The sequence below is a fragment of the Helobdella robusta genome, assembly GCF_000326865.2.
Source record: "Helobdella robusta unplaced genomic scaffold HELROscaffold_20, whole genome shotgun sequence".
Taxonomy (NCBI): domain Eukaryota; kingdom Metazoa; phylum Annelida; class Clitellata; order Rhynchobdellida; family Glossiphoniidae; genus Helobdella; species Helobdella robusta.
The window spans coordinates 1,304,727-1,326,620 of record NW_008704084.1 but is presented as its reverse complement, the minus strand read 5'-3'; the positions used below and the strand labels follow the sequence as shown (position 1 = coordinate 1,326,620).

General features: G+C 33.9%; 1 protein-coding gene across 1 annotated transcript in view; it reads right to left on the bottom strand.

The window, feature by feature from the left end:
* Nucleotides 1–4,908: 4,908 nt before the first annotated feature.
* Nucleotides 4,909–21,894, bottom strand: part of HELRODRAFT_119046 (hypothetical protein) — a gene marked incomplete at both ends in the record, with an annotated part of 38,253 nt that continues 21,267 nt past the window's right edge. Inside the window, 13 exons of the mRNA XM_009017985.1 lie at nt 4,909–4,992; nt 5,148–5,342; nt 5,563–5,693; nt 5,836–5,916; nt 6,860–7,067; nt 7,309–7,533; nt 8,004–8,280; nt 9,878–9,959; nt 11,351–11,427; nt 11,785–11,943; nt 13,396–13,508; nt 13,705–13,860; nt 14,120–14,272. Of these exons, the coding sequence (XP_009016233.1) occupies nt 4,909–4,992; nt 5,148–5,342; nt 5,563–5,693; nt 5,836–5,916; nt 6,860–7,067; nt 7,309–7,533; nt 8,004–8,280; nt 9,878–9,959; nt 11,351–11,427; nt 11,785–11,943; nt 13,396–13,508; nt 13,705–13,860; nt 14,120–14,272 (1,941 nt within the window). The remainder of the gene's footprint in view (nt 4,993–5,147; nt 5,343–5,562; nt 5,694–5,835; nt 5,917–6,859; nt 7,068–7,308; nt 7,534–8,003; nt 8,281–9,877; nt 9,960–11,350; nt 11,428–11,784; nt 11,944–13,395; nt 13,509–13,704; nt 13,861–14,119; nt 14,273–21,894) is intronic.

Sequence of the window (21,894 nt, the reverse complement as noted above, 5' to 3'; positions counted from 1 at the left end):
TATAAATCAATTTATATCTTGAAACAATTCAATGCCGTTGCAACATCATTGCACCTGCTCTTTCTATACAATGCACTGCACTGCATGTGTGTGATGTGTGCTGTGCATGCATGTCCTATTCCGTCCCTCTGTCTCGTTTTTTTGTGTAAGGTTTCCTTCATCTTTATTATTTTTGAAAAGATTAATTCAATCAACAAAACAAAATTTTAAAAGTAATTTTTTCAATTGAAACAAATTCATCACAATAACATGTAAGAAGATATTTGGACGAAATTCACATACTGTTTATTATTGTGCTTGGAAGAAAGAGGAAAATAAATTAAGGAGCTGCATGCATTCTCGAGAAGGATGCAACAAAAATTCATTCAAAAACACAAAAAAATGACGGAATTGTGACAGAAACATTCAGATTATTATTATTATTATTATTTGAGTTTCTTCATTGATTTCTGCGCAATATGTTCTAATACACAGGTTTTCATCCTTGCCCTATTAAATGGCATATATATATACAGACAATGATACAATGAATAAATAAATGCATGTCAATAGCAACAGTGTGAAAAACTGATCAGGTAGAATGAGCTTCAGGCGGCATTCATCATTATTGCAATGTAATGACCGATCGATTTATTAATTATTACAGACAAAAAATTATGAATAAAATAAATTGTACATGTTTTATAAAACCGAGCATATCATAATTTAAATGATAATCACAAAAAATGCAAGTTCAATTAAGGAGGTTCTAGATAACAATTGCTGCACATCAAATTGATATTAATCTTAATAACTGTTCTCTGTGTCTTTGACAGTTAACAGTTAGATGGTTTGCTCTATTAACAACAAATCCAATATAAATACTCAAATATGCATAATAAAATAAAAGTTAAAAATGGAAGCTTAGAAAGAGAATAATCCAAACATAATTTACGACTGTTGAGATAGGCAGAATGATGCAACACTTGAAAATAAATTGCCCTCAATTAATGAGTTAACAGTTAGATGGTTTGCTCTATTAACAACAAATCCAATATAAATACTCAAATATGCATAATAAAATAAAAGTTAAAAATGGAAGCTTAGAAAGAGAATAATCCAAACATAATTTACGACTGTTGAGATAGGCAGAATGATGCAACACTTGAAAGAGAATAATTATTTTATTTACATTGCAAACTCATTTTTAATGAGTCAAATGAGTGTTTGAATAAATAAAAATTAATTCACATGTCGGTTGTTGGTAGAGCTACTTACAATTACAATTAGCGGTGCTGTCCAAAGTTTTTGAGAGGAGTTTGCACCTGTGAGGACATATTTTTTGCTTCATTCAACAATTTGTCAAAACTTTCGGATTTTGCAGTTTGTCAAATTGTATTGTTGTTGAGTGGCTGCAAATGTTCAAAATCAAATTTTCTGTAAATACTTTGTGAAATTTCACCTTAACTGTGAAGAGCTACAACTCCGAAGCATCGCATGGTTACACTTGTGCTCATAAAGTTCATTAAAATAATACATCTATTCAACACATTTACCGACAGAAAAGTGAACGGATTACTGGAGGAACATAACAAGACATTATTAATAAATTGAGCAAAATAAGAGTCTCAAATTAAATTAGATATTTTACGCCACAAACTCTGCTTAAAATGTAACAAAATAAATTTATAACGTAGGTGGGTAAGTTGGCGTGGTTCGCAATGATGCCAAAAATGATTGATACAAAACAATTTGATATGAGCGTGTACTTATATATACAGTGTGTGTGCTTGTGTGTATGTGTGTGTGTGTGTGTGTGTGTGTGTATGAGCCAATGTGTGTGTGTATGTGTTTGAAAGAGTAAGTATGTATAAAGTGTATAAATTGTATGTGTGTATGAAGAAGTTAGTTTCTAGGTGTCGTTACAAAAGCAAAGAAACAGGACATTACTGAAAGAACATGATACATTGATACATGCAGCCTGCAGACTAATAAAACATTACTTATGACCAGAAAGTTTCACAAAAGATTAGGAATGTATCATTGCACGGATTAATGAGTCAGAGATTACAATAACACTACATTACATTAACTACGTAAGACAATAAAAAAAAACATCAACTCCTTGTAACACTAAACTACGTTTAATTACATCAACATAAGTAATGCCGCATTTCCTCACATCAGCATAATCTCACATTATGATTAGAGTCGGATTCATGATTAAAGATTTCAAAAACGTTTCACTGTTCTACAGATGAAACATCCATGAAAACTGCTCTGCTGAATTTGAAAACATAACAAATATATGAAGAAAAAAAATCTCTTCTAGGTAAAAATTTAATCTCATATATAAAATATTCTCAATGAAAAAGCGTTGACGCATAGCGGAAACATAGGTCAGGGAGTATTTCTTCATTTAGTTCGTACGAAGATTATAGCACCTCAACAATTGATTCTTTTTTTTAATTACACAAAAAGTTATTCATTTCAATTAGCCAGCACAGCGCAAAGAATTAACGCCACATACTGCACGTAAGTAAAATAAACGTCCGTCTCGCGTCTCTTATATTGGTTCATAAACGTGTCATGATATGATTAGGAATGATTTTTCTTAAAATTTTATAAAATAAGTTTTAATAATAAAATGCATCACTTAAAAACATACTCTCAGAGAAGTTAAATAAGAATGCGGTGAGTTAGCAAAAGTGCAAAGCAAGACAATCTCAAAATGAACAAGTCAGGGATATGTAGTTCCTCACGCATCCATGCACTCTCTCATCCAAAAATCCACACATATCTACATCCACACATTCAAGCATCCATACATCCAAACATATCTACATCCACAGATCCACACAGCTTGCTGGCCGACAGTTTCTACTGATGGCTCGAAAATAAAAAATTAATGCATATGCAGCCGTTAATGTATTATGTCATTTTGTCGATTTCAAATCAACAGAGTTCTGCAACAACGACCAAACACCTCTTCAAAAAACAATGAAAATCCTCACGGCACGGAATGGTTGCAAAAAGAAATTCTACTAAAAAAGTTGTCAATAACTTCAATGCAATAATAAAAATAATAACAATAATAATTTCACCGCAAATTAAGATTAACTGGAATAAATAGCATGTGCAAGAATGAAACGTACAAGTGCAAAATTAACGAAACCATAAGAACCGGAAGGAAATATTTGAAAAAAAAAAACTGAATTTTTCGTGAGCATAAGTTTGAAACTTCAGAGAGGTGATGATTTTGTTGACCTCGTCCATGATTCATCATACAAAATTCTGGTTGCATGTGGATTAGATGCTGGGTTTGGGTGTTTTTTTATTCCATTTCAAACATTTTTAAACCAATTTTTAAAAAATTTCAAAATTAGAAACATGTTGATGAAATCTTTCTTGAATTTTAATGGAAAGGACAGTCAGTTGAGCGAAGATGAATGAGTCGATGGTTATTAACAAGCAGGACATTCGCACGTACACATGTACACAGGTCTGTGGATAAAATTGATACCATTTGAAACATTGTCCAGTGACCACATTCACAAGGTTTATAGTTGCGAAAGTAAAATGAAGAAAGTGAGAAAGATGTCAACCCAGTATAATTTATGTTTTCATTATTTTGGGTTTTCTTTATTAACTGATGTAATTTTTATTAAAACTATAATATTGTATAATTTCTTCAAATTTTGGTGTTTGAAAATTCGAAAGGTTGAAAGTTCAGTGGCATGTTTTTGTAATCAAATGAATAAGAAGCAAACTGTTTGAAAATTGTGATGAATTAATAAGATTGAAAAACTGACGAGACAAAAAATGACTGCATATAATTTAAAAAAAAATTCAAATTTAATTCCACCCCCATCATGACGTCATCCACAACGCAGACAAAAAACTAAAAATAAGGCATGCCGAATAACAAAGGATGGAAAGATAACTGAACGACGACGGGGTTCCTTCATATTTATTATTTACAATCAACTTCACCCACACATCAACTCTTTCTTTCTTTTTAACTGCTCTCTGCTTGCTATTGTGGTGTGAATGATCGTATAAGCAGATTGCCAGTGAGTGTGTGTACGTATGTGTATGTGTGTTTTTATGTAGGTGTGTATGTATGTTAGTGTGTGTGTATATTATTATGTAAATGTGTGTATATATGCGTGTCTGTGTGGATGTGTATGTGTATGTGTGTGTGCCTATGCAGGTGTGTGCGTGTGTTTTTGCCTGTTATCTAAACAGCCGGAGTAGAAAACTCTTCCTTGTTACACTGCATGTAAGCAATGTTCTTAATAATACTTTCGTTATTTTGTATGAATGTTCATTCATTTGTTATTAGTCTGTTGGTGTTTTTTTGTCGACTTTGGATGCCGTCTTTCAATCAGCTCATACGGCCTGAAGCAGAAGACCTGTCAGATGTTTGAATTGGAAAGAATGAAAAATCTTTTGTAGATATCAGAACTTAAAAATATTAAATTTAAAAATTTAAATTGGAAAGAATGAAAAATCTTTTGTAGATATCAGAACTTAAAAATATTAAATTTAAAAATAAATGAACCAAAAAAATAGAGCTCTGTCAGATGTTTGAATTGGAAAGAATGAAAAATCTTTTGCAAATATCAGAATTTAAAAATATTAAATTTAAAAATTTAAAAATAAATGAACCAAAAAATAGAGCTATTTTTAGAAATAAAAGTAATGTATTTGGACGTTGGAACCAACCTTATCTGTGGGGACCATGAGTAGGTCGTCAGGCGGGTTGGTGATGACGAACCTGTGGGCGCAAGTCGTGTTATCGAGCGGTATGTCGACGTTAACGGACGAATCAGGTGATGATGATGACGCTGGTGGCTGCGTGGTTACTTGTGGTAGTGGTGGTTGTTGTTGTGGCGGTGGCTGCTGTTGATGTTGTGGCTGGTTAAATTCTTTCAATCTGTACAATCCGATGATGAGGATGTTGTATGTTTGAAGTGCAAAGACGAACAAGTCGCCGTATGTCGTCAGTTCCTGTGTGGAAGTTTTGTTCGCTTTTAATCATCCATTCTACAGGAATGTAAAAAGAGTTGTTTCATTTGTTTTAATGATCATTGTATGGAATATCGTACGTATTATATATGACGCAATAATTTTACATTGTACCCTTTCAGAGCAGGTCAACTAACAGGTATTCGATTGAGTGGACTTTGATAGACAGCCATCTGAGCGACACGACACCTGCTTCTCATGGACTGCATGTTCTCATGAGGGTATCCAGGTCTCATGCCCACACCCTCTGCCAGGATCTGCTCTAGTTCTGGAGTAGCTCCTCCAGTTATCAACGTTCTTATCAAGGTCAGGGCGTTGTCGTTGAAGTAGGTCTGCTCAAATGTTTGCAACGTTGTATGAGACAATTATTTCATCATGATTAAAATTAAAAAATATTCTCGTTTGAATTCGTATTTCATATTTAGTGTAAATTCGGCCCAGGTCTTTAAAACAATATCGATGTTTCTTCTTTAAATAGCATGAAAATGTTGAATTAAATTAGAAAAACTGAACTGCGATCGATGAAAATTTTTGAAGACAATGAACACTCACCGTGCTCATCAGAGAATCGAGAACACTGACGGCAAAGGCAGTGCCACACGCAAAGGGCTGCGTCATGTAAAGTTCGGTGTCGGGGTCGTCATCGTCGTCCTGGTCCAAAAACTGCACGTTTGCATCGTTGCCTGCCTCAATCGAATTGTCAACGTCAACATATTTGAATATTTCATGTCACATTCAATATTTTCACACAAAGAGTGACAAAACATTATCAGATCACAAATTCAATTTGTTGTGTGAAGATGAAAAATTTTTAAATCCTCCAACCCAGTTCTGTAATCATGGGGATGCTTGTTCCGTGCACAACTTTCCTTTCGTGGTCTCCAGGTTGGTTGGAAGGCAAAAAAGCTGCGTGGAAATGTTGCAGTGTACTTTTTAAGAGAGTTTCAGAGAACACATCAACATTTGAAATTAAAGTTACAAAAGTCGAAAACTACTAAACTCTATCTGTAAGATAACGTTTTTTAATGTCTCTGAATCTAAACAATGAATAAACAAAAATATAGAAGCTATGAAACAATGATGTTATGAGATGTTTGCTTGAGCTGAAAAATTTAGCAAAGTAACTATAATTCTTTATTGTTCAGTGAGACAGATGTAGCGTGGGAAATTAACAACATAGAAGTTATAACGGTTGAAAAAATAATTCTTCGTCATTACCTACAGTCTGTTTCGATCCTGGAAATAAAATTTATATTTAAATAAATAAATTTAAATAAAAAATACAAATTAAAATAAATAAATTTGAATTTAAATAAATAATTTCAAATTTAAATGAAAAAACAAATTCAAATTTAAATAGGTTTGCATGAGTTGATCGCTTTTATTATTTCTTGCTGTTAGACGAAGGGTAAAACGAACATATATTTGCAGTAAATTTAAATAAACTTCAACATGATATAAAATTATTTCCATATGATGATAATGACGATGACGATGACGACGACGATGATGATAAAGTTGCTAGATAGAAAATAATTAACTAAATTTTATAGCACATTTTCTTTATAACTATTTTAATATCCATACACACAATTTTGGTGGAGATCTTGAAAATGTTCATGTAAGAAAATTCCATTAACATCTTATCTACAATAATTATATAAAGTGCGTTTTTCAATATTAAAACAACTAAATTTTGCATGAAAGAACCAAAACAATGAACCAAGAAATACGACGAGCATGTTTAAAAACGAAACTCCAATTCTTATCATTTAATATTATTAATTATTTAATAAGTTTTATGATGGCCATCCAATTAAGCTGAGTGAACTTCAAACGCCGCACTAACCATCGAACGCCTGATAGATGGCTTGCTGTAGGAGACCAAACGCATCGTCGAAGGACATGGCCTTAATGTTCAGGGAGCAGAGGATAGCTTCCTTGTCCACGAGACTGCCGTCGTCAACGTTCGACTTCGAACTGGCCGACAGAATGACGCACATGTCACACAAGTTGATGTTGACCGCTCTCAGCGAAGCTCTGTTCAACGGAGTGCCCTGCGAAATTAAGAGGTCATTTTTTAATAAACTTGAAGTATTAATAATCGTATAATTTTTTGAACAAAAAATAAATTTTGTAATTTTCGAACTTATTCTAAAGAAATATTTTTAGATTAACGCTCTCTGGTTTGTAACTATTGTTATAAAAAAAACTCTGTCAAAATAGGATTAGTTAATTTGAACATTGAGACCTTTGTAAATGTTGAATGTATGAATAACTCGAAGCTATTGCACCAACGTCAAGAATGAGTATCTTGGGGAAGTTTTGAAGACTCTTCCACTCCTTCCTAATATACTCCTTGTCCCCAACAATCACCACGTGCTTCAGCTCGTCGTACTTGAAGTTGCTGGCCCTCAGGGGCATGATGAGGTTGCGCAGGCCAATCAGGGGAGAGGTGGCCGATGCGAAGAGGCAGACGACAACGTGGGAACTCAAAATTGTTACCGCTGCTTGTTCTCGGTCCTGAGTGGCGTTCAAACGAAACAGTTTTTATGTTCACATGATCACATCTAGAATATTCATATTTTGTTTTCTTGATATATTCGAAGACCTTCATTTCATTCGTAACATTGTTTGCGCGCGTGATATGCTAAGGTCTTGATCAAAATTTAAAGTTGAATGAGACGTAAAAGCCAATCATTCAAAAAGGTAAAAAGTTGAAAGTTCAGACAACAATTGTGATTTCAATTCACGGGCTGATCGTCCAGAGCAAGCAGCTTCAACTAAGCAGACGTAAATATTTTGGAGAATATTTACAAGATATATGTTGCAGGGTACGTGCTACAAGATATATGTTGCAGGGTTGCAATGCACATATGACATCCCACAAAGAGTAATATTACGCAATTGTATCAATACACTGCATGTCTGTTGCGATAACTGGAGCATGAAACAACTTATGAAAATTAAGAAACGTTCTCAGAAGCACTGACAATGATGCAGGAAGCGATGGATTGCGCGGGACACCAGTGAAACATTCCGGTGGAATCGAACTCAGGAGTTGTCACGTTGACGTAAGCTCCGCCCACCTGATGACTCATCAGCATGCCTGGATGGCTCATGCTCGTCGAGGTGGCCGTCGACATGAAGGTGGCAGTGGATGTGGTGGGGGTGTCCTGGAACGCTGACGTCATGTGGGTGCTGTTGGAGTGCTTCATGTTGGGTATCAGTGGTGGGGGTAGTGACGAGGAGGGCATTGTCAAACTTCTGCTGAAGAAATGTCAATGAGAAATTAATAGTCACTATTTTAATTCTCATTTGTCAGCTTTAAAACTTTGTAATACTCTCATTTTGGATGATATTTAATTTCATTCATAAAAATTCAATGTATAAGTTAGGTCTACATCTTTCAGAATGTATTTCATAAATAGTTTGTTAGAAGTAGAAACAACTTGCACTAACATGACATTATTATCCGTGGTGCATATGTTGTTGGCCCTGACGTTGTTCAGATGGGAGGGGTGAGGGCCTGCCATCATCGGGTACAGGTTCTTATTGGGCGCGTTTATGGACGGACTGCCAAGTTGGGGTGTGTGTGAAATTTGGAGGGTTTATTTTGTTGTATGTTAATGAATTTATACAAATAAGTTTTACTACTTAAATCTTTCTAACTGTTGAAAAATACGAAATACTTCAGTTTTTTTTAATATAAAACCCTGTATTTAATATAGGTACCTGAATTTTTTCAAATTTTCACAAAAATCCTATTCAACGATGTGAATAATTCATTGTGAGACAAACTTTAATACATGCATTCATATGCATTCGAATGAACTTAACAGCAAACACAATACAAATTGCAAACAAAATATATTTAACATTTTCAATTTTCACAACAAACACAAACGAAATGAAATAAAAACGTCTTCATTCATAATTAAGAAGACTTTCAACATTATCCCAGCAACCGTATTTTCATACAGAACTCCTACCAGATGGCAAAGAAGGCAATGAAGTTTTATGTGGTACCGTTGAAATGCGTGCATTAGCACATGTAAGTATGTTTTATTTGAAGATTGTTCTTCTTTCCACAAACACGTGAGATGTTTGTTGGCTGGCATGTTTAGTTACAGCGGACTTAAATAAGATAAAACACAAAATTGGTCGGTTGGTTGATTGGTTGGTTGGTTTGTTGATCAGTTCGTTGATTTGTTGGTTGGTCGGTTAGTTGGTTGGTTGGCTGGTTAATTGATTGGTCGGCTGATCGGTTGGTTGGTCGGTTGGTTAGCAGAATGAATAAGGATGCATACATTTACGTCAACAATTTTTGCAACAATAAATCAAACAGCGTGAAAAAAAGAGGCGAGCACAGAGAAAACGAAATGCATCCTTGCAACAACACGTCAAAAGTTGCTACCGACCGTGAGTGAGGTATCATCAACTATAACACTAACAACAACGCATACGTCAACCTGAACAGAAAACAATAAAAAACGGAACGAACACATAAACAACAACATCAACCACACAACTGTAACAACAGCAACAACGACATCAGCCACACATTAACAACAACAACAAACAAACAACTGCAACAACAAAACAAAAACAATTACAACAACAAAAGCCAAACAACATTAAAAACAAAAAAATAGAAAAACAACCACAATAGCAACAACAACATTAGCCAAACATCAAAATAACAACAACAACAAAACAACAACATAAGTTACCACAAAACGTCAAAGTGAAAAAACCACAAAAGTTATAACTATAAGCAAAAAAACCCCAACGGTATAGACAGCAAAAACATCAAAAACACTAAAAAACAACAACAACAATAACAACAACAATAATAACAACGAACAGTTGTGATAATGATCCGATTCTACTCTGCCTTCTACCAGATGTCGGTGACTTCGTGCCGAGTCTTTGAAAAGGAATGCTACCTGTGTTGCATGGTCATCATTGTGGTTGTTACTTGCTCTTGTTACTGAGTTGTTGTCATTGAGTCGTTGTTGATGTTATTGTTATGATGTTGTTGTTATGATGTTGTTGTCACTGAATCGTTGTTGATGTTGTTGCTATGATGTTATTTTTATTGAGTTGTTGATGTTATTGTCACTGAGTTGTTGTTGATGTTGTTGTTGTCATTGAGTTGTTGTTGATGTTATTGTCATTGAGTTGTTGTTAATGTTATTGTTATAATGTTATTGTCATTGAGTTGTTGTTGATGTTATTGCCATGAGTTGTTGTTATTCTTCTTTGAAAAAATCACAATCTGACAGACGAAGAACCTTTTACAACATGCAAGACAATGTTATAAAAAAATACTTAGTTAAAAATTATCATATATGGAGAACAATTTAAAGACTGATTAAAAATAATGAGTTAATTAATAAATTAATTAGTTATTAAATAAATAATGATATGTCGATGATGAAGACGATAATGATGTTTATAATGATGACGACGACGATGACGATGATGATAATGATGAAAGCAAAAATACTGGTATAAAAATACAAAAACGTGTTACCATAATTAAAAGCACTGAAAAATTATTTCTCAGTTATTAGGATGTTTCGACAGCTTTCACGTTAATTTAAATAAGATTCACATACAAATGAGCGATTGAACGTCATCTGACGTAAGGGTGATGGAGTTGATGACGTCACGAAACATTGATGACGTCATGTAAAATTGATGACGTCATGAAACATTGATGACGTCATGAAACATTGATGACGTCATGTAAAATTGATAACGACATGAAACATTGATGGTGTCATAGAACAATGATATGAATGCTTGCAGACCTCTGTTGTCCCTCCAGAAGAAACTCTCTTTGTTGTGGATTAGTGTCAATTTTTTGCCGGCAGCTGTGCACGTTTCGGAAAGAGAATTGATGGGATGAGGTTGAATTTGATAGCGAAAAATAATTGATTATTATGGAAGAGTAATATGCAGAATTATTGACTAACTAAAAAGTGTCTTTGAAATTATCCCATTATTAATTATAATGGAACTAGAGTCGCAACATTTTGACAGTTCAATTTTTAATGGGCGATATTGCACGAAGTAAACATAAGAACAAATTCGTTTCAAACTATGAATTCAGTCATCTATATAATAACATGGATTTAATCAATAAATAATAAATATTGGATAACCTATAATGGATATAAACAACCAGATAGTGAATGCACGTTTTATAAAAATTTCAACATCAAAATCCAATAACAATCAGATGGAAAGATAAGAAGAAAAAAAAGACGGATGAGAACGGAGAGGGGAAAAGAGAGAGAGAAGAGAGAAAGAGAGAGAGAGGAATACTCACTTCCTTTGCATCGGCACTTCTTAATAAGTTTGATATCAGTGACAGAGCCATGGCACATCTTGCAGTAATAAAAGGCTCTGCATTTTGGAAAGCAAGAATAAAAATTCGTTCATGTCGCACTTGCCTTGGTAGGCTGTTAATATCATTTGCATCGACTTTATGGGGTGTCATTTTTAAAGCAAAATTTTGATTGATGCAACTGCATGGCTAGATGAGAAAAATCAATTTCGCATTATCTTCAATACAACAGTGCATCAAAATTTCATTTTCATCCATCAAAAATTTAATATCCTATCAAGTTTTATTGGAAATTTACAACATGCATCATATAAAATCATACACAATCATAAATCCATCATACAATCATATACAATCACGACATAATGGTTGGCCCCATTTCATTCCAGTTCATCCCATTTGGAGCATGGACGCACCTCTTGACGTCGTCAGCCGACTCAGCAATGAAGAACCCCTGTGTGCTGCAGTCGATGACCACTTCAGGGCCAGGGTTGATGGACAGACAGCTCTCCTTGCCACAGTCTGACTTGCTCTCGATGGCGATCAACAGCAGTTTCAATTTTGTGAAGCACAACCTGGGATGTCAAGCAAGTTATTAAAAAACTTCTATTAATAGAATTTTTTTTACAAATTGTTAAAATTTGAACGCATTTTTCAAAATCATTATTTTTAACAGATATTCGAATTGAAAATTAAAGTTCAGCAAGGTAAACAAGCGCTATATTAATTTAAATACAAATAATAAGTCTAATAATAAATAAAAATGTCACACATATCGCGGACCATATAACCACAAACACTATGACAAACTCGTTTTGTACATTTAAAAAATTTCATTAAAACAAATAGATGCCTTAACAATATTCATCAGATTGTAAATAGAAACATCAGTTAACTACATGTGAATTGACTCTATTCACATGTATGCAATATCGATATGAGAACTTTTAAAAGTTAGACGAAAATTCATGAACGTAGGATGAAGAATGATTATTAAACACAAGGACATGTCACTTTCATCATTTCAAAAGTGGTGGAGAGATGCTTAGTAAATTAGAATCATTGCCAAGGTTGTAGTTTTAATGCATTTTCAAGTCAAAATAAAAATTTATAATCAATTTGAAACTAATATTAATATTATTCTTTCCACACTCATTTCATTCCCTTCGTTCGTTCAGAAGATGAAATCAATCAGAATCTCATTAAATTGTAATCTTTGAAGAGAATGTTACACAGAAGATGTAATGATATTTATGCAGGCAGGACTAAAAATCAGCTGCTTTTATCGCTTTTCATTCGAAATAACTTTTGCAATTTTAGGTGTTCAGTTAGGGTTCATTTTATTTTATTTTGCGTTTGATTTTTCGTTTTTTTTAATATTTTTCTCACATTACCACGTTCGATACTGTTGCATCCAATTTTTCGGCGCACTCCTAGTGCTAGTGCGACTTTTGAAAAAAAATTCGCTTCTCAAAATCTTTTTTTTGGCACTTGCTTCATTCACTCCTGGATAACCGCATGTTGCGACTGTGTATTATTCCAGCATAGAAAAATAAATTGTAATGCAGGAAACAATATGTCGAGAGAGAGAGAAAGAAAGAGAGAAAGGGAGAGAAAGGGAGAGAAAGAGAGGGGGATAGAGAAATGAAGAGAAAAAGAAAGGAAGAGAGAGGAAAGAGAGAGAAGAAATGTAAAAACAAGTTTCTTCTTATATAATATTTGTCATATATATCACGTGTCAACTTGAATGTTACATCAATCTGGTACAGATAATCTTTACAACCAGCCTATCATAATTTGATTGATTGATTGATAGAATGAATCAGCTTCTGGATTGATTATATAAAATACAAATTTCTAATACACACTAACAATTTGAAGGTTTTTTTTAACTATTTTAGCTATCTCAAACAATCCAAGTATGAGAATTTTAATTAGTTCTTACACTATGAAAAGTCATATTTGAATGAATAATAATTTCGTGCATGGATTCAACAACTTTCAAATATTTGCCAGTCGAAACTTACTGGGCGGCCTCTGGAAAAGACAACCCGTTGAAATCAGCAGATAAACTTTCCGTGTACATCTCCATGCCCGTCCCTCGCATGTAATCGTTCTGCCATTGCGGGGTTGTCAGGGACTGTTGAAGGGGTGTTACGAGGTTCGTGGTTGTGATATAAAAACAGTTAAAACAGAATTACATTTTCATAAATTGTTAAAAAGTTTGTAACACGTTCGCCATGAACCCTCAAATTTCACCAACAACATTACAAACTACGTATATCAAAATTACTATGCTAAAAAAAGACCACCACAAGAATTAACAACAGACTAACAATTTTATAAGATCTCATGGTGAATAAATTAGCCATGAGTGTTGAGAAGCCCGGAGCCAGACAGCTCTGCGCGATGAAACCAAGCTTCAGTTCCGCCAGGCAGACAGCGTCGTCCCCTCTCTTCCAGTCCCAACTTGGAATGTTCAACAGATAAGCCTGCAATGCAGACAATGCATCTGGTTCGTACTTCAAGTTGTAGCTTTTCAGAGGAAGATTATGCGCTTGGCAAGAAGGTCGTAGTTAGTGTATAAAAAATGTTATTGTAAACATAAATTAAAAATACTTTAAAAGAATGTCGGTTGATAACCAACGGACAAATTTTAAATGCCGAAACCAAGTTACTGCAACCTTGAGAAACGCTGCAAGAAAAGAAGTTCAATGGAAAAGCATGTAAGCAAGAAATGAAAGAGACGACCTTGTTGTGGTATTGAAGCAGCTGGATGATGACCTTGGTGTCGTCGTCGTAGTTCTTGATGGAGATGACCCTCATTATGTTGGCAGCGTCTTCGGCGTCAGGGTCCTCGCAGTATTTGTTGGCCAAGACCAAACATGCGTCCGCCTCTTTCACCTGCATCGTTCAAAGCCAGTAAGTGATCAATGTGCTTTGATTATAAATTACGATAGGTGGAGAATTTTTTTATGATACTTTCATAATACTTTGATACGTCTATTCATTCATTCAGTAAATAATTCCATTCTTTTATGCGTATAAATCTAATGTCACGTTTGGTCCGGTTTTTTCTAATCAATCATCCATCAGCAATGATGCCATTGTGAGCGTAAAACGATTTAAAACGCCAGTTACAACCAACAGAACTATAATTAATGTAAGAACATGCAAATTAATATCCGGACAACATAATATATTTAAACAAATGCTAATGAGAAAATTGTGAAAGAAACGCATTAATAAATATTAAATTGCGACAAATTGAAAATAAAAGTATAAGCAACATGTTGAAAATCCATCGGAATAATACAAAACAAATAGCAATTGTACATGAAAGGCAGTTTGTATTCATTATTCAGTCAGTCTGCACTTAATGGTCTCGATGGGCTTCATTCAAGCTGGGCGGCACTTATCGAAACTGGCGATTGAAAATGTTTTCTCTACAACTCAAGAGAATTCAGATTGAATTGAATGAAACTGACTATTTCAAAGCTGACTACTTCAACAAATGTATATACACGTGGCGTTTATGTAAGTCAGACAGAGGAAAGATGTTATTTTGGTTTAATGTTTAATGAGGAATTTTGGAAGTCGGAAATGTTTCGAATGCTTTTGGAGGTGGATGAATGAGGTGGAATCAATAAAGAACTTGTTTGGCTTGCTGACATATGTGTGTAAATGTGTCTGAAATTTGCGATATGTATCCCTATAAAATAAAATTATTTATAACATTGTGTAAAATTTGTAACTTATTGACACATACGTTGTGTAAATCATTTAATAGTGTGTTTCGGTGTTTTTGTGGTTATGGTTTAAAACCTGGTATGTAAGTTTTAAATGGAGTTAAATAGTTCAAAATAAAATTTATTCAACGAATATTCTCTTTTTGTTTGAGGGTCTAGCAAGGCCTAAATTGAAATACAATGTCGATGGAGTGGAAGTATTGATCGCAGCATTTGAATAAAACGTTTTCAAGTGGTTCTACCTAGTAAATGTAGAATGTAAAATGTAATGTGCGCGAGTGATGACAGACGATGATGACGAATCATCATCTCATTTTCATAACGACAAATGCAAATAAATAAGTATTGATGTTGCTACATTTAAAAAACAGTTACATTCAGCATATGTGAAAATAAATATTTAAAATGTGGCATTTTAAAAATATGAGAACAACATTTGAAACCTGCTATCAAAACTCTGGCAGATTATTTTGAAAAATGAAAACAATGAAGTCGAAAAAAACGAAACCATACAAGGAACGTGTCAAACCAGCTTATACTTGTTTCCTTCAAAATCAACCACCGTAGTAAACTGTATTCTTTCTTTGTTGTGGCAACGATGATACAGATATCAAACATTCGAACCAAAGTTACGGCGATGATGGCACTCGCAGAATATTGAAACATACAACGTGCAACTCCATTTGCGCCTAGGTCGGTCTTATTCGTTAACATAACAAAAACTTCTAACAGCGTCATTTTGCTTTTCGACAAAAATGCTACAAACATTGATGACACTTAACCTTCTATTACAAAAGGGCTTAGCTAAGCAAAGGGGTGGAGTTTGGCTGTATCACTCACTATGAATTTTTTTGCAATTTTTGTTTTTAAAATCATTTACACAAGGAATCGATAAAATGTGTGACAGTGAAAAAATGTCAATGTGTGTTTTTCAGGCTGCAAACTCTAGCACCGCCGCACATTTCCAGCCACGCCAACTCACTGCAAGTCCCACGGCAATTACGTACGTATCGTTGTAACTCATCTGAGTTAGCAGGCAGTAACGTGAACAAACAAATACACAAAATTCCAATTATGAAACTATAAAATCACACAGAAACAAACACACACACACAAAAACATACAAACATGCAATTATAGAAGCGAACTTATACAAAATGCAGAAGAATGTCGACCTGGATTAGCATTGCACACACGAATGGATAGATGCTTTAATTGGAACTTTCATTTCCTCCTTATCGAATCAATAAATTATGCATCCCATGTCTGTTGTATAACGCCAATAGAGAGCTTTAGTTCTAATTAGTATACGGGTTGCAGCATCGGAGCGCACGGAGCACAATTTATCGTTAGGAAATAATTGCCTCAATTAATATATGAATGCATTCAGCTATCCAATCTATTTCCATCATTCATACTGCAAATAGTGCAGAAGCAAGGGCAGGTAGAAGATGCGGATGTGATCAAGTCGGACGTCTTCCATAACTTGAGGTAATGTTGATTGGAGAAAATAGAGTTGTACATTGGACATAATTAGCGTGCAAGAACAAACACACTACACTTCCATTATAAAACTGTAAAAACACTACACGCACACACATGCGCGCGCGCACACACACACACGTGTAAATTATACTGAGCAAACATATCGCGGAGGACACCGCACAAACAAGTTCGAACCCCACTTGAGCAAATATGCAATCAATCGTAAACCTGCGGAAGCAATAGATTAAGTTGTTTGCACGCGTGTGAGCACACAGCAGATGCTCCTCCACTGGACTGCAAGACGGACTGAATTGTATAGCGGAGTAATTGCAAAGCCAATATTTACTTAGACCGTTTGTGCTCGCATGCATTTGCTTAAGAATTTGCAGCTGAGTGACTTGAGTGTAAGAATATCATTGGTTGGCTGGCGTGTTATGAACTTGTCTTACTAAGATAATTAATGTTTAAATCATTATTACAAATTATCTAGAATATTTTACTTTTTTATCCAGCACTCACGCAGTACATTCATCTTTCATTTTCAAAATTATGAAGGTATCAATGTTCTCGCTTGCATAGCGAGGATGTAGAAAATGTTAGCATGTACAACAAAATGTACTGTGTATTTGTACAGTTCATGAGTACGATACATCTGTGCAGGACATGTGTACTATACATCTATAGAGTTTTTCTGTACGATATATTTGTACATTGCGTATCAAACGAACGCATGGGCCCCACTGTCATTAATCATCTTCCTTTCATACTGTCTTCCTCTTTTAAGCAATGTCGATTTTCAACGCCACGAAGTTTACAGTGCCAGCACGAAACGAACACATTGAAAAATAATGGTGTGTCTTTTCTATATTATAAACTTTTGTTGTTTTTTATTAACTTAACTTCTGTAATGTTGAAGAAAGATTTTCACATAATTAAAAATAAACAATAATATTTTTTCCCAGTAAGTCAAGGATGAACATTTGAGATGATGATGCATGCCGACAGGTTGGCGTGGGTGCTGCTGCTGCAAAAATTGTTTTGAACTTCTAATGTCGAGTTAATTCGTCATTTTGTTATTTTGAAAAGTATTTTTTGAAAATATGTGCTTCTGTCTGCAAGACATTTTGAGGCTTCACCATTTAGCATCAATGTACCAAAAAATATGGGCCAATGTTTTGAAAAAATACATGAAATAAATATTAACAAAAAATAACTAGCAACATTTTTGCAAGTACATATTTGAACGTTTAAATGCGAATGGAAATTATGAAAATGTTGATGCTAGAATATAATTTTAAAGAATAAGTGACAACATTTTTTTTCTGTTTCTATGAACTTGTTGAATAAAATTGAGTAGTTTCAATCAAGCCAACACATAATTGCTAATCCTCAGTGTATTAAAAGGCAATCATTTATAATTTATTGGTAAAAAAACATTTCTTTATGTATACAAATCTAAAGATGTAGTATTTTAAAAATCACAATAAACTATAGTTTTCATTTACAAAATTGAAGAAAGCAGGTGTCAGTTCGTTCTGAAGTGGACTTAGACCGGCCAATTATGTTTGTTGAAGGCAGTCGTTGTGTTGTCTCATTATACACAGCGGTATGTATATGTGTGTGTGTGTGTGTGGTGTGATGTGTGTGGAGTGTGTGTGTGTGTGTGTGTGTGTGTGTGTGGGTGTGTGCAGTTTTCAGTCCTCCACGTCTTGAGATAATTGGTTTTTAACAGTGGTCGATTATATTTTGTCATTTTAAAAATAAATATTTAATAAATCTAAAAAAATGTTAATTTGTTGCTTGCATGCATGAATAGAATATTAACAACTATATCACTTCAAATGATTAGAACGTTCAACTTTTGAAATTAATGTTTCAAGATATACTTCAGCCCAAATGCAAACACAAGTTGACTGGCAAGTCGGATAAACCGCAATATCTATTTCACAGAGTAATGCTGAGTATAGCTTGATGAAAACAAATAACAACAACCTAAACACCAACAACCATGTTGAAATTTTCATCTTGTTGAGTGTTGTGATGGTTTACAGTGATGTCTAAAGTTTTGGAGTAACATTTGTCTCCATTATAACATGCCTAATGAAAATGTTTATATACAATAGAATTTACGATTATTGAAGACATCAAATGCTTGTATTTTTAAATATCCCATTTTTATTGTTCAGTTTCATTCATTAATGTAATAAATAATAATACAATGAATTATACATATAATTCCGTTTTTATTTGTAAAAGTAACCTGTAAAATATTGGATAAAGAAAATTTAATAGTATATTAAATAATGAGGCGTTGAGTCGACAAACGAGCTTGTACCAGTTTACCAAAGGACTCCTCCGTTACTTCGGTTTTTAAATTAATTAGAACAGTGGAGGATATTGTAGTGCGGCAGAAAGGACAAGCGCTTTTCTCTGCCATGCACTTCCTCGCACAGCCAATATGGAAGGCGTGTCCGCATTGGAATTCCATCAAGAAAGTTCCTTCCAAAAAAGGATCCAGACACACTGGACAATCATCGTAAAACAGCTTTTCTTTCCAACACGGGACTTTGTATATTCTGTTTTCAACCTGTGTGTTATAAAAAGTATCCGTATGAATGATTTTCGCATCAATATGGACATCATTAACTCTAATGCTGAATGTTTCAGGTTCAATTGAAGTGACTGTTGCAGCTTTTAAGAAGTAGGCATCCTGCATGTCTTTCAGAAGTTTGTATACACTGGCAATCGATAGGAGGCGGAATCTGGAGACCCAGTTTCCATCTTCGTGATCAGCTCCGTACGACATGAGAAAGTCTGATACCTCTTCAACGTCCTCGTCAGACAATCCATGCTTAATATTATAGTTTTTTAGAGTGCTCCTGTAAATGTCTTTAGTCAAATTTCGTTCTTTCACTCTGAAATGTTGGATGTACTCTGTAACGTTACGTTTCACCCACTCATTCAAATCAAATCCTGAATTCTCCATAGTTAAAAATGCTTCATGAATATTCTATCAGTAGTTAGTGAGAAGTGCCCATCGGCTGTAACTTGCATCACTTATATAGGTGCAAGTACGATTTTTACAATCTTTTACAACATATGAAAAATTAAACTTTGGACTCATTTTACTGAGGTAAGAATTACTACAAAAAATATTTTTACAATTTCCAAAATAAAACTTTGATGGCACACAAAGGCTTGCAACAAACAAAAATAATTGAAGTAACAACTCATGGGACGCATTGTATTGCCATGCAATGTGTATTAAGATTTCGTAAATGTACGAAAACATTTCCAAGCCAAATGTCAGGAGGTAAAAATGTGACGAACATCTCTACAAAACCATTAACCCGATTAGTTTTGCATTTGAATTTCTTCCAAAGACGTTAAAAATGTATCATTGTTGCATGTTTGCTGTTTGGCACGTTGTGTCTGATGTTGTGATAGTAGTTTAAAAAAAAAGTGGTCCATTTCTTCACAGATGTTCTTACCACAAAATTTCTGGAAGGGGTTTATTTTAAAGAGCACAAACTTTTTCATCTGCATCTATCTGGAGATCTGAAGAATGAAAACATATTTTTTTTCTGGTGTCTGTTGTCATAAATGGTAGATGATTTTCAATTTTGAAATTTGTGTGTTAACCTATTCAAAAAAGGAAATTTTTTAAAATATTCATTGTATGCTTCGGTGTCACACTGTTTCAATAATGTTGGAATCGCTTAAAAAGACTTTGCGAATTTATTCAACGTAAAATAATCAAATGTATATTCTGGTCTGAAAGCGTCGTCTAAGAGGATGTTCTGGATTCACCTACCTACAAACATACAGGGCACGCACACCGCACATCATAATGGGCTGAGAGACATGAAGGAAGAGTTTCTGGTTTTGTATCCAATGACGACTCCGATACCAATACCTTACCAATACAGCATTTCACCATTTCGTAAAACTATATAGGGTACGTATACATGTATAATACATAAATATATAACTTCATTTCAACTGTTTCCTTAAAAATAAACATTTAATACAAACAAATATTTATTAACTTCATACAATATCGTTACATTGGAATGAGCCATGTAGATAGAAGAATAGATTCAAGCTGAATTGTATATTTATGTGTGCATGTGCATATATGAGTGTGTGTGATTAAAAATTTTGTGTGTGTGTGCGATTGTATATTCATGTGTGCGTGTGTATGAGTGATTTTATATTTATGTTTGCCATTGTGTGTCTGTAATTGTATAATTATGTGTGTGTGTGCGCGCGCGCGCGTGTGTGATTACATATTTATGTGTGTGCATGATACATATGTCTCTCTCTTTCTCTGTATGTGTGTGTGCGTATGTTTGTGTGTGTTTACGTATGAAAGACAAGCAAGTAAATCAAGTAAATATTATTGCATTTGCAAACAAAAACGTAATTAAATGAAATGTTATTGGATGAAATTGTAATTGAATGAAGGAGGTAGGCGACAAGCGAGGGCTTAACAGACAAACAACCATACAAACAACCATACAAACGGACAGACAGACAGACAGACAAACAACCAAACAAACAAACGAAGAAACAAACCAACAAAAAAAGTTTTTTTTCAAAATCATTGTTTGAAAAATGTTGGAGACTATGTGTTAATTTTTTTTGTAATGTCAAAAGAAAAAGGGACACGCATTTCAATCTTAACACGATACGCTTTTATCTTTATAAACGCTTGAAAGACATAAGATCTGCAATATATTAAAAAATCTTTTAAGAATATTTTTTAAAAATCTGGATTAAAACAAGATTACGATACCACCTGTTTTGGATGATTGGAAGACAAAATGCACACGTAAGTTAATTTTAAAATTTGGTAATCGCTAGTTTTGAGTAAAAAGAAATCATTCTTGGAACAATGTAATAATAAGTTCAATTCTTATATTACTAAAGATCTTTGATTATACTGAATATGCTTCTAACATCATTTTTTACTATGATATCCCTAAAATGTTAATTTTTTTCAGAAAATCTTCAACAGCAAGAAACCTTGTAAAATAATGATCCATTTTTGGCGAAATTTGAATGTAATAGGACAAACTGTTCAATTTCTTTGTAAACTAATGGTCATATTGAAAATTCATTCAATATAAAAGGAATTATATATATAATTCTGTAAAGTAACTATTATTAGAGTAACATGTAAAATTTTGGAAAAAGAAACATCAATTTGAAAGACATTATCGTAGTAATAATGAATTCGAATAACCCAAATTAACTCTGTTTTTTTTGAAATAATTAAATAAGTGACAA